Below are 11,215 nucleotides of genomic sequence, written 5' to 3' on the forward strand. Positions count from 1 at the left end.
GTTGGTGCTCCTGTTGTTGTGGTTGGGGCTGCTGTGGTGGTTGTTGGTGCTGCTGTAGTTGTGGTTGGTGCTGCTGTCGTCGTGGTTGTGGCTGCTGTCGTTGTGGTTGGTGCTCCTGTTGTTGTGGTTGGAGCTGCTGTAGTTGTGGTTGGTGCTGCTGTTGTTGTGGTTGGAGCTGCTGTAGTTGTGGTTGGTGCTGCTGTGGTGGTTGTTGGAGCTGCAGTCGTTGTGGTTGGTGCTCCTGTTGTTGTGGTTGGGGCTGCTGTGGTTGTGGTTGGAGCTGCTGTGGTGGTTGTTGGTGCAGCTGTAGTTGTCGTTGGAGCTACTGTTGTGGTTGGAGCTGCTGTGGTGGTTGTTGGTGCTGCTGTGGTTGTGGTTGGAGCTGCTGTCGTTGTGGTTGGTGCTCCTGTTGTTGTGGTTGGGGCTGCTGTAGTTGTGGTTGGTGCTCCTGTTGTTGTGGTTGGTGCTGCTGTGGTTGTGGTTGGAGCTGGTGTCGTTGTGGTTGGTGCTCTTGTTGTTGTGGTTGGGGCTGCTGTGGTTGTGGTTGGAGCTGCTGTAGTTGTGGTTGGAGCTGCTGTGGTGGTTGTTGGTGCAGCTGTAGTTGTCGTCGGAGCTACTGTTGCTGTGGTTGGAGCTGCTGTGGTGGTTGTTGGTGCTGCTGTAGTTGTGGTTGGTGCTGCTGTCGTTGTGGTTGGGGCTGCTGTGGTGGTGGTTGGAGCTGCAGTCGTTGTGGTTGGTGCTCCTGTTGTTGTGGTTGGGGCTGCTGTGGTGGTTGTTGGTGCTGCTGTAGTTGTGGTTGGTGCTGCTGTCGTCGTGGTTGTGGCTGCTGTCGTTGTGGTTGGTTCTCCTGTTGTTGTGGTTGGAGCTGCTGTAGTTGTGGTTGGTGCTGCTGTTGTTGTGGTTGGTGCTGCTGTTGTTGTGGTTGGAGCTGCTGTAGTTGTGGTTGGTGCTGCTGTGGTGGTTGTTGGAGCTGCAGTCGTTGTGGTTGGTGCTCCTGTTGTTATGGTTGGGGCTGCTGTGGTTGTGGTTGGAGCTGCTGTAGTTGTGGTTGGTGCTGCTGTGGTGGTTGTTGGAGCTGCAGTCGTTGTGGTTGGTGCTCTTGTTGTTGTGGTTGGGGCTGCTGTGGTTGGAGCTGCTGTAGTTGTGGTTGGAGCTGCTGTGGTGGTTGTTGGTGCAGCTGTAGTTGTCGTCGGAGCTACTGTTGCTGTGGTTGGAGCTGCTGTGGTGGTTGTTGGTGCTGCTGTAGTTGTGGTTGGTGCTGCTGTCGTTGTGGTTGGGGCTGCTGTGGTGGTGGTTGGAGCTGCAGTCGTTGTGGTTGGTGCTCCTGTTGTTGTGGTTGGGGCTGCTGTGGTGGTTGTTGGTGCTGCTGTAGTTGTGGTTGGTGCTGCTGTCGTCGTGGTTGTGGCTGCTGTCGTTGTGGTTGGTTCTCCTGTTGTTGTGGTTGGAGCTGCTGTAGTTGTGGTTGGTGCTGCTGTTGTTGTGGTTGGAGCTGCTGTAGTTGTGGTTGGTGCTCCTGTCGTTGTGGTTGGTGCTCCTGTTGTTGTGGTTGGAGCTGCTGTAGTTGTGGTTGGTGCTGCTGTTGTTGTGGTTGGAGCTGCTGTAGTTGTGGTTGGTGCTGCTGTGGTGGTTGTTGGAGCTGCAGTCGTTGTGGTTGGTGCTCCTGTTGTTGTAGTTGGGGCTGCTGTGGTTGTGGTTGGAGCTGCTGTAGTTGTGGTTGGTGCTGCTGTGGTGGTTGTTGGAGCTGGAGTCGTTGTGGTTGGTGGTCTTGTTGTTGTGGTTGGGGCTGCTGTGGTTGGAGCAGCTGTAGTTGTGGTTGGAGCTGCTGTGGTGGTTGTTGGTGCAGCTGTAGTTGTCGTCGGAGCTACTGTTGCTGTGGTTGGAGCTGCTGTGGTGGTTGTTGGTGCTGCTGTAGTTGTGGTTGGTGCTGCTGTTGTTGTGGTTGGGGCTGCTGTGGTGGTGGTTGGAGCTGCAGTCGTTGTGGTTGGTGCTCCTGTTGTTGTGGTTGGGGCTGCTGTGGTGGTTGTTGGTGCTGCTGTAGTTGTGGTTGGTGCTGCTGTCGTCGTGGTTGTGGCTGCTGTCGTTGTGGTTGGTGCTCCTGTTGTTGTGGTTGGAGTTGCTGTAGTTGTGGTTGGTGCTGCTGTTGTTGTGGTTGGAGCTGCTGTAGTTGTGGTTGGTGCTGCTGTGGTGGTTGTTGGAGCTGCAGTCGTTGTGGTTGGTGCTCCTGTTGTTGTGGTTGGAGCTGCTGTAGTTGTGGTTGGTGCTGCTGTTGTTGTGGTTGGAGCTGCTGTAGTTGTGGTTGGTGCTGCTGTGGTGGTTGTTGGAGCTGCAGTCGTTGTGGTTGGTGCTCCTGTTGTTGTGGTTGGGGCTGCTGTGGTTGTGGTTGGAGCTGCTGTGGTGGTTGTTGGTGCAGCTGTAGTTGTCGTTGGAGCTACTGTTGTGGTTGGAGCTGCTGTGGTGGTTGTTGGTGCTGCTGTGGTTGTGGTTGGAGCTGCTGTCGTTGTGGTTGGGGCTGCTGTGGTTGTGGTTGGTGCTCCTGTTGTTGTGGTTGGGGCTGCTGTAGTTGTGGTTGGTGCTCCTGTTGTTGTGGTTGGTGCTGCTGTGGTTGTGGTTGGAGCTGCTGTCGTTGTGGTTGGTGCTCTTGTTGTTGTGGTTGGGGCTGCTGTGGTTGTGGTTGGAGCTGCTGTAGTTGTGGTTGGAGCTGCTGTGGTGGTTGTTGGTGCAGCTGTAGTTGTCGTCGGAGCTACTGTTGCTGTGGTTGGAGCTGCTGTGGTGGTTGTTGGTGCTGCTGTAGTTGTGGTTGGTGCTGCTGTCGTTGTGGTTGGGGCTGCAGTCGTTGTGGTTGGTGCTCCTGTTGTTGTGGTTGGGGCTGCTGTGGTGGTTGTTGGTGCTGCTGTAGTTGTGGTTGGTGCTGCTGTCGTCCTGGTTGTGGCTGCTATCGTTGTGGTTGGTTCTCCTGTTGTTGTGGTTGGAGCTGCTGTAGTTGTGGTTGGTGCTGCTGTTGTTGTGGTTGGAGCTGCTGTAGTTGTGGTTGGTGCTCCTGTTGTTGTGGTTGGTGCTCCTGTTGTTGTGGTTGGGGCTGCTGTAGTTGTGGTTGGTGCTCCTGTTGTTGTGGTTGGTGCTCCTGTTGTTGTGGTTGGAGCTGCTGTAGTTGTGGTTGGTGCTGCTGTTGTTGTGGTTGGGGCTGCTGTGGTGGTGGTTGGAGCTGCAGTCGTTGTGGTTGGTGCTCCTGTTGTTGTGGTTGGGGCTGCTGTGGTGGTTGTTGGTGCTGCTGTAGTTGTGGTTGGTGCTGCTGTCGTCGTGGTTGTGGCTGCTGTCGTTGTGGTTGGTGCTCCTGTTGTTGTGGTTGGAGCTGCTGTAGTTGTGGTTGGTGCTGCTGTTGTTGTGGTTGGAGCTGCTGTAGTTGTGGTTGGTGCTGCTGTGGTGGTTGTTGGAGCTGCAGTCGTTGTGGTTGGTGCTCCTGTTGTTGTGGTTGGGGCTGCTGTGGTTGTGGTTGGAGCTGCTGTGGTGGTTGTTGGTGCAGCTGTAGTTGTCGTTGGAGCTACTGTTGTGGTTGGAGCTGCTGTGGTGGTTGTTGGTGCTGCTGTGGTTGTGGTTGGAGCTGCTGTCGTTGTGGTTGGGGCTGCTGTGGTTGTGGTTGGTGCTCCTGTTGTTGTGGTTGGGGCTGCTGTAGTTGTGGTTGGTGCTCTTGTTGTTGTGGTTGGGGCTGCTGTGGTTGTGGTTGGAGCTGCTGTAGTTGTGGTTGGAGCTGCTGTGGTGGTTGTTGGTGCAGCTGTAGTTGTCGTCGGAGCTACTGTTGCTGTGGTTGGAGCTGCTGTGGTGGTTGTTGGTGCTGCTGTAGTTGTGGTTGGTGCTGCTGTCGTTGTGGTTGGGGCTGCTGTGGTGGTGGTTGGAGCTGCAGTCGTTGTGGTTGGTGCTCCTGTTGTTGTGGTTGGGGCTGCTGTGGTGGTTGTTGGTGCTGCTGTAGTTGTGGTTGGTGCTGCTGTCGTCGTGGTTGTGGCTGCTGTCGTTGTGGTTGGTTCTCCTGTTGTTGTGGTTGGAGCTGCTGTAGTTGTGGTTGGTGCTGCTGTTGTTGTGGTTGGAGCTGCTGTAGTTGTGGTTGGTGCTGCTGTGGTGGTTGTTGGAGCTGCAGTCGTTGTGGTTGGTGCTCCTGTTGTTGTGGTTGGGGCTGCTGTGGTTGTGGTTGGAGCTGCTGTGGTGGTTGTTGGTGCAGCTGTAGTTGTCGTTGGAGCTACTGTTGTGGTTGGAGCTGCTGTGGTGGTTGTTGGTGCTGCTGTGGTTGTGGTTGGAGCTGCTGTCGTTGTGGTTGGGGCTGCTGTAGTTGTGGTTGGAGCTGCAGTCGTTGTGGTTGGTGCTCCTGTTGTTGTGGTTGGGGCTGCTGTGGTGGTTGTTGGTGCTGCTGTAGTTGTGGTTGGTGCTCCTGTCGTTGTGGTTGGTGCTCCTGTTGTTGTGGTTGGAGCTGCTGTAGTTGTGGTTGGTGCTGCTGTTGTTGTGGTTGGAGCTGCTGTAGTTGTGGTTGGTGCTGCTGTGGTGGTTGTTGGAGCTGCAGTCGTTGTGGTTGGTGCTCCTGTTGTTGTGGTTGGGGCTGCTGTGGTTGTGGTTGGAGCTGCTGTAGTTGTGGTTGGTGCTGCTGTGGTGGTTGTTGGAGCTGCAGTCGTTGTGGTTGGTGCTCTTGTTGTTGTGGTTGGGGCTGCTGTGGTTGGAGCTGCTGTAGTTGTGGTTGGAGCTGCTGTGGTGGTTGTTGGTGCAGCTGTAGTTGTCGTCGGAGCTACTGTTGCTGTGGTTGGAGCTGCTGTGGTGGTTGTTGGTGCTGCTGTAGTTGTGGTTGGTGCTGCTGTCGTTGTGGTTGGTGCTCCTGTTGTTGTGGTTGGGGCTGCTGTAGTTGTGGTTGGTGCTCCTGTTGTTGTGGTTGGGGCTGCTGTGGTGGTGGTTGGAGCTGCAGTCGTTGTGGTTGGTGCTCCTGTTGTTGTGGTTGGGGCTGCTGTGGTGGTTGTTGGTGCTGCTGTAGTTGTGGTTGGTGCTGCTGTCGTCGTGGTTGTGGCTGCTGTCGTTGTGGTTGGTGCTCCTGTTGTTGTGGTTGGAGCTGCTGTAGTTGTGGTTGGTGCTGCTGTTGTTGTGGTTGGAGCTGCTGTAGTTGTGGTTGGTGCTGCTGTGGTGGTTGTTGGAGCTGCAGTCGTTGTGGTTGGTGCTCCTGTTGTTGTGGTTGGGGCTGCTGTGGTTGTGGTTGGAGCTGCTGTGGTGGTTGTTGGTGCAGCTGTAGTTGTCGTTGGAGCTACTGTTGTGGTTGGAGCTGCTGTGGTGGTTGTTGGTGCTGCTGTGGTTGTGGTTGGAGCTGCTGTCGTTGTGGTTGGGGCTGCTGTGGTTGTGGTTGGTGCTCCTGTTGTTGTGGTTGGGGCTGCTGTAGTTGTGGTTGGTGCTCCTGTTGTTGTGGTTGGTGCTGCTGTGGTTGTGGTTGGAGCTGCTGTTGTTGTGGTTGGAGCTGCTGTAGTTGTGGTTGGTGCTGCTGTGGTGGTTGTTGGAGCTGCAGTCGTTGTGGTTGGTGCTCTTGTTGTTGTGGTTGGGGCTGCTGTAGTTGTGGTTGGTGCTCCTGTTGTTGTGGTTGGTGCTGCTGTGGTTGTGGTTGGAGCTGCTGTCGTTGTGGTTGGTGCTCTTGTTGTTGTGGTTGGGGCTGCTGTGGTTGTGGTTGGAGCTGCTGTAGTTGTGGTTGGTGCTGCTGTTGTTGTGGTTGGGGCTGCTGTGGTGGTGGTTGGAGCTGCAGTCGTTGTGGTTGGTGCTCCTGTTGTTGTGGTTGGGGCTGCTGTGGTTGTGGTTGGAGCTGCTGTAGTTGTGGTTGGTGCTGCTGTGGTGGTTGTTGGAGCTGCAGTCGTTGTGGTTGGTGCTCCTGTTGTTGTGGTTGGGGCTGCTGTAGTTGTGGTTGGTGCTCCTGTTGTTGTGGTTGGTGCTGCTGTGGTTGTGGTTGGAGCTGCTGTCGTTGTGGTTGGTGCTCTTGTTGTTGTGGTTGGGGCTGCTGTGGTGGTTGTTGGTGCTGCTGTGGTTGTGGTTGGAGCTGCTGTCGTTGTGGTTGGGGCTGCTGTGGTTGTGGTTGGTGCTCCTGTTGTTGTGGTTGGGGCTGCTGTAGTTGTGGTTGGTGCTCCTGTTGTTGTGGTTGGGGCTGCTGTCGTTGTGGTTGTGGCTGCTGTCGTTGTGGTTGGTGCTCCTGTTGTTGTGGTTGGGGCTGCTGTAGTTGTGGTTGGAGCTGCTGTGGTGGTTGTTGGTGCAGATGTAGTTGTCGTTGGAACTACTGTTGTGGTTGGAGCTGCTGTGGTGGTTGTTGGTGCTGCTGTGGTTGTGGTTGGAGCTGCTGTCGTTGTGGTTGGGGCTGCTGTGGTTGTGGTTGGGGCTGCTGTAGTTGTGGTTGGTGCTCCTGTTGTTGTGGTTGGTGCTGCTGTGGTGGTTGTTGGGGCTGCTGTCGTCGTGGTTGTGGCTGCTGTCGTTGTGGTTGGTGCTCCTGTTGTTGTGGTTGGGGCTGCTGTAGTTGTGGTTGGTGCTCCTGTTGTTGTGGTTGGGGCTGCTGTGGTTGTGGTTGGAGCTGCTGTTGTTGTGGTTGCAGCTGCTGTTGTTGTGGTTGGTGCTGCTGTAGTTGTGGTTGGTGCTCCTATTGTTGTGGTTGGAGCTGCTGTAGTCGTGCTTTCTGCTGCTGTTTTTGTGGTTGGAGCTGCTGTGGTGGTTGTTGGTGCAGCTGTTGTTGTCGTTGGAGCTACTGTTGTGGTTGGAGCTGCTGTGGTGGTTGTTGGTGCTGCTGTAGTTGTCTTTGGAGCTGCTGTTGTGGTTGGAGCTGCTGTCGTCGTGGTTGTGGCTGCTGTCGTTGTGGTTGGTGCTCCTGTGGTTGTGGTTGGAGCTGCTGTGGTGGTTGTTGGTGCTGCTGTCGTTGTGGTTGGTGCTGCTGTTGTTGTGGTTGCAGCTGCTGTTGTTGTGGTTGGTGCTGCTTTAGTTGTGGTTGGTGCTCCTGTTGTTGTGGTTGGAGCTGCTGTAGTCGTGCTTTCTGCTGCTGTTGTTGTGGTTGGAGCTGCTGTGTTGGTTGTTGGTGCAGCTGTAGTTGTCGTTGGAGCTACTGTTGTGGTTGGAGCTGCTGTGGTGGTTGTTGGTGCTGCTGTAGTTGTCGTTGGAGCTACTGTTGTGGTTGGAGCTGCTGTGGTGGTTGTCGGTGCTGCTGTAGTTGTCGTCGGAGCTACAGTTGTTGTGGTTGCATCTGCTGTTGTTGTGGTTGCAGCTGCTGTTGTTGTGGTTGGTGCTGCTGTAGTTGTGGTTGGTGCTGCTGTTGTTGTGGTTGGGGCTGCTGTGGTGGTGGTTGGAGCTGCAGTCGTTGTGGTTGGTGCTCCTGTTGTTGTGGTTGGGGCTGCTGTAGTTGTGGTTGGTGCTCCTGTTGTGGTTGGGGCTGCTGTAGTTGTGGTTGGTGCTCCTGTTGTTGTGGTTGGAGCTGCTGTAGTTGTGGTTGGTGCTGCTGTGGTGGTTGTTGGAGCTGCAGTTGTTGTGGTTGGTGCTCCTGTTGTTGTGGTTGGGGCTGCTGTGGTTGTGGTTGGAGCTGCTGTGGTGGTTGTTGGTGCAGCTGTAGTTGTCGTCGGAGCTACTGTTGCTGTGGTTGGAGCTGCTGTGGTGGTTGTTGGTGCTGCTGTGGTTGTGGTTGGAGCTGCTGTAGTTGTGGTTGGAGCTGCTGTGGTGGTTGTTGGTGCAGCTGTAGTTGTCGTCGGAGCTACTGTTGCTGTGGTTGGAGCTGCTGTGGTGGTTGTTGGTGCTGCTGTAGTTGTGGTTGGTGCTGCTGTCGTTGTGGTTGGGGCTGCTGTCGTTGTGGTTGTGGCTGCTGTCGTTGTGGTTGGTGCTCCTGTTGTTGTGGTTGGGGCTGCTGTAGTTGTGGTTGGTGCTCCTGTAGTTGTCGTTGGAACTACTGTTGTGGTTGGAGCTGCTGTGGTGGTTGTTGGTGCTGCTGTGGTTGTGGTTGGAGCTGCTGTCGTTGTGGTTGGGGCTGCTGTGGTTGTGGTTGGGGCTGCTGTAGTTGTGGTTGGTGCTCCTGTTGTTGTGGTTGGTGCTGCTGTGGTGGTTGTTGGGGCTACTGTCGTCGTGGTTGTGGCTGCTGTCGTTGTGGTTGGTGCTCCTGTTGTTGTGGTTGGGGCTGCTGTAGTTGTGGTTGGTGCTCCTGTTGTTGTGGTTGGGGCTGCTGTAGTTGTGGTTGGTGCTCCTGTTGTTGTGGTTGGAGCTGCTGTAGTTGTGGTTGGTGCTGCTGTGGTGGTTGTTGGAGCTGCAGTTGTTGTGGTTGGTGCTCCTGTTGTTGTGGTTGGGGCTGCTGTGGTTGTGGTTGGAGCTGCTGTGGTGGTTGTTGGTGCAGCTGTAGTTGTCGTTGGAGCTACTGTTGTGGTTGGAGCTGCTGTGGTGGTTGTTGGTGCTGCTGTGGTTGTGGTTGGAGCTGCTGTCGTTGTGGTTGGGGCTGCTGTGGTTGTGGTTGGAGCTGCTGTGGTTGTGGTTGGTGCTCCTGTTGTTGTGGTTGGGGCTGCTGTAGTTGTGGTGGGTGCTCCTGTTGTTGTGGTTGGTGCTGCTGTGGTTGTGGTTGGAGCTGCTGTCGTTGTGGTTGGTGCTCTTGTTGTTGTGGTTGGGGCTGCTGTGGTTGTGGTTGGAGCTACTGTTGCTGTGGTTGGAGCTGCTGTGGTGGTTGTTGGTGCTGCTGTAGTTGTGGTTGGTGCTGCTGTCGTTGTGGTTGGGGCTGCTGTCGTCGTGGTTGTGGCTGCTGTAGTTGTGGTTGGTGCTCCTGTTGTTGTGGTTGGAGCTGCTGTAGTTGTGGTTGGTTCTGCTGTTGTTGTGGTTGGAGCTGCTGTAGTTGTGGTTGGTGCTGCTGTGGTGGTTGTTGGAGCTGCAGTCGTTGTGGTTGGTGCTCCTGTTGTTGTGGTTGGGGCTGCTGTGGTTGTGGTTGGAGCTGCTGTGGTGGTTGTTGGTGCAGCTGTAGTTGTCGTTGGAGCTACTGTTGTGGTTGGAGCTGCTGTGGTGGTTGTTGGTACTGCTGTGGTTGTGGTTGGTGCTGCTGTGGTTGTGGTTGGAGCTCCTGTTGTTGTGGTTGGGGCTGCTGTGGTTGTGGTTGGTGCTCCTGTTGTTGTGGTTGGAGCTGCTGTCGTTGTGGTTTGTGCTGCTGTTGTTGTGGTTGCAGCTGCTGTTGTTGTGGTTGGTGCTGCTGTAGTTGTGGTTGGTGCTGCTGTTGTTGTGGTTGGGGCTGCTGTGGTGGTGGTTGGAGCTGCAGTCGTTGTGGTTGGTGCTCCTGTGGTTGTGGTTGGAGCTGCTGTAGTTGTGGTTGGTGCTGCTGTGGTGGTTGTTGGAGCTGCAGTCGTTGTGGTTGGTGCTCCTGTTGTTGTGGTTGGGGCTGCTGTGGTTGTGGTTGGGGCTGCTGTGGTTGTGGTTGGAGCTGCTGTGGTGGTTGTTGGTGCAGCTGTAGTTGTCGTTGGAGCTACTGTTGTGGTTGGAGCTGCTGTGGTGGTTGTTGGTGCTGCTGTGGTTGTGGTTGGAGCTGCTGTCGTTGTGGTTGGGGCTGCTGTGGTTGTGGTTGGAGCTGCTGTGGTTGTGGTTGGAGCTGCTGTCGTTGTGGTTGGTGCTCCTGTTGTTGTGGTTGGAGCTGCTGTCGTTGTGGTTGGTGCTGCTGTTGTTGTGGTTGCAGCTGCTGTTGTTGTGGTTGCAGCTGCTGTTGTTGTGGTTGCAGCTGCTGTTGTTGTGGTTGGTGCTGCTGTAGTTGTGGTTGGTGCTCCTGTTGTTGTGGTTGGGGCTGATGTGGTTGTGGTTGGAGCTGCTGTAGTTGTGGTTGGAGCTGCTGTGGTGGTTGTTGGTGCAGCTGTAGTTGTCGTCGGAGCTACTGTTGCTGTGGTTGGAGCTGCTGTGGTGGTTGTTGGTGCTGCTGTAGTTGTGGTTGGTGCTGCTGTCGTCGTGGTTGTGGCTGCTGTCGTTGTGGTCGGTGCTCCTGTTGTTGTGGTTGGGGCTGCTGTAGTTGTGGTTGGTGCTCCTGTTGTTGTGGTTGGTGCTCCTGTTGTTGTGGTTGGAGCTGCTGTGGTTGTGGTTGGAGCTGCTGTGGTGGTTGTTGGTGCTGCTGTGGTTGTGGTTGGTGCTGCTGTGGTTGTGGTTGGAGCTCCTGTTGTTGTGGTTGGGGCTGCTGTGGTTGTGGTTGGAGCTGCTGTGGTTGTGGTTGGAGCTGCTGTGGTGGTTGTTGGTGCTGCTGTCGTTGTGGTTGGTGCTGCTGTTGTTGTGGTTGCAGCTGCTGTTGTTGTGGTTGGTGCTGCTGTAGTTGTGGTTGGTGCTCCTGTTGTTGTGGTTGGAGCTGCTGTCGTGGTTGGTGCTGCTGTTGTGGTTGTTGGTGCTGCTGTCTTTGTGGTTGGGGCTGATGATGTTGTTGTTAGAGCTGCTGTCGTTGTTGGGTCTGTTGTTGTAGTTTGAGCTTCTGTGGTTTTTGTTGGTGCTTCAGTTGTTGTGGTTGGAGAAGCTTTGGTTGAGGTTGGAGCTCCTGTAGTAGTTGTTGTTTCAGCTTCAGAAAGACAATATTCATTGAAAGAAGTTGAGTTAGAAATGATTTTTCATTTCGTTAAGATTTCATCCACCAATTCTGCATTATTGTCGAATAAACAAATAAAAAATTCTATTGTGTGTGATGCAGTGATTTTAATTTTCTATCTCTAGAGATACAGCATATTGGTTGCAGACATTTTAACTTATCAATTCCAGTTTACATTTTTGTCACACAGTCTTATTACAAATAATTTGCACATTGATTTGGGATCAAAAATATTTTGATATATATCCATGTATATTCATCTCATATGTTACAGCAATTGGATGAAGGTGTTTAAAATTTTGAGGAAATAAATTTAACTCACTGGCCATTCAGCTTTTCTGTCAGTCAGTAACTGTATTTGTGACTACTATATTTTATGTGATTTTATTTTTTGAATTATTATTACTATTACTCTTTTTTTTCTCATGTGTACCTAGTTGTGTCTTTAATAAAGCTATGATTGATTGAACACAAGACTGTAACAGAAAAATGTGGATAGAGTGAAGTGTGAATACTTTTTGTAAAAAATTAAAATTATCCAATTTTAATTTTTTATGTCAAAGTAAACTGATGTTTTATGGTTTTCTCCTTGATGTTATCAGGGCTAATTTCAGTTACAAGATTTAAAAAAGGAAATTAATATTAGATATATAATATAATAGATAT

The 11,215-nt window shown here is 53.4% G+C and overlaps 1 protein-coding gene across 1 annotated transcript in view; it reads right to left on the bottom strand.

Annotated features, from left to right (window-relative positions):
- Positions 1–296: 296 nt before the first annotated feature.
- Positions 297–11,215, bottom strand: part of LOC116727246 (integumentary mucin C.1-like) — a gene marked incomplete at both ends in the record, with an annotated part of 14,732 nt that continues 3,813 nt past the window's right edge. Inside the window, one exon of the mRNA XM_032574555.1 lies at positions 297–353. Coding sequence (XP_032430446.1) covers positions 297–353 — 57 coding nt within the window. The remainder of the gene's footprint in view (positions 354–11,215) is intronic.

Source organism: Xiphophorus hellerii, chromosome 10 (assembly GCF_003331165.1).
Source record: "Xiphophorus hellerii strain 12219 chromosome 10, Xiphophorus_hellerii-4.1, whole genome shotgun sequence".
Classification (NCBI taxonomy): Eukaryota; Metazoa; Chordata; class Actinopteri; order Cyprinodontiformes; family Poeciliidae; genus Xiphophorus; species Xiphophorus hellerii.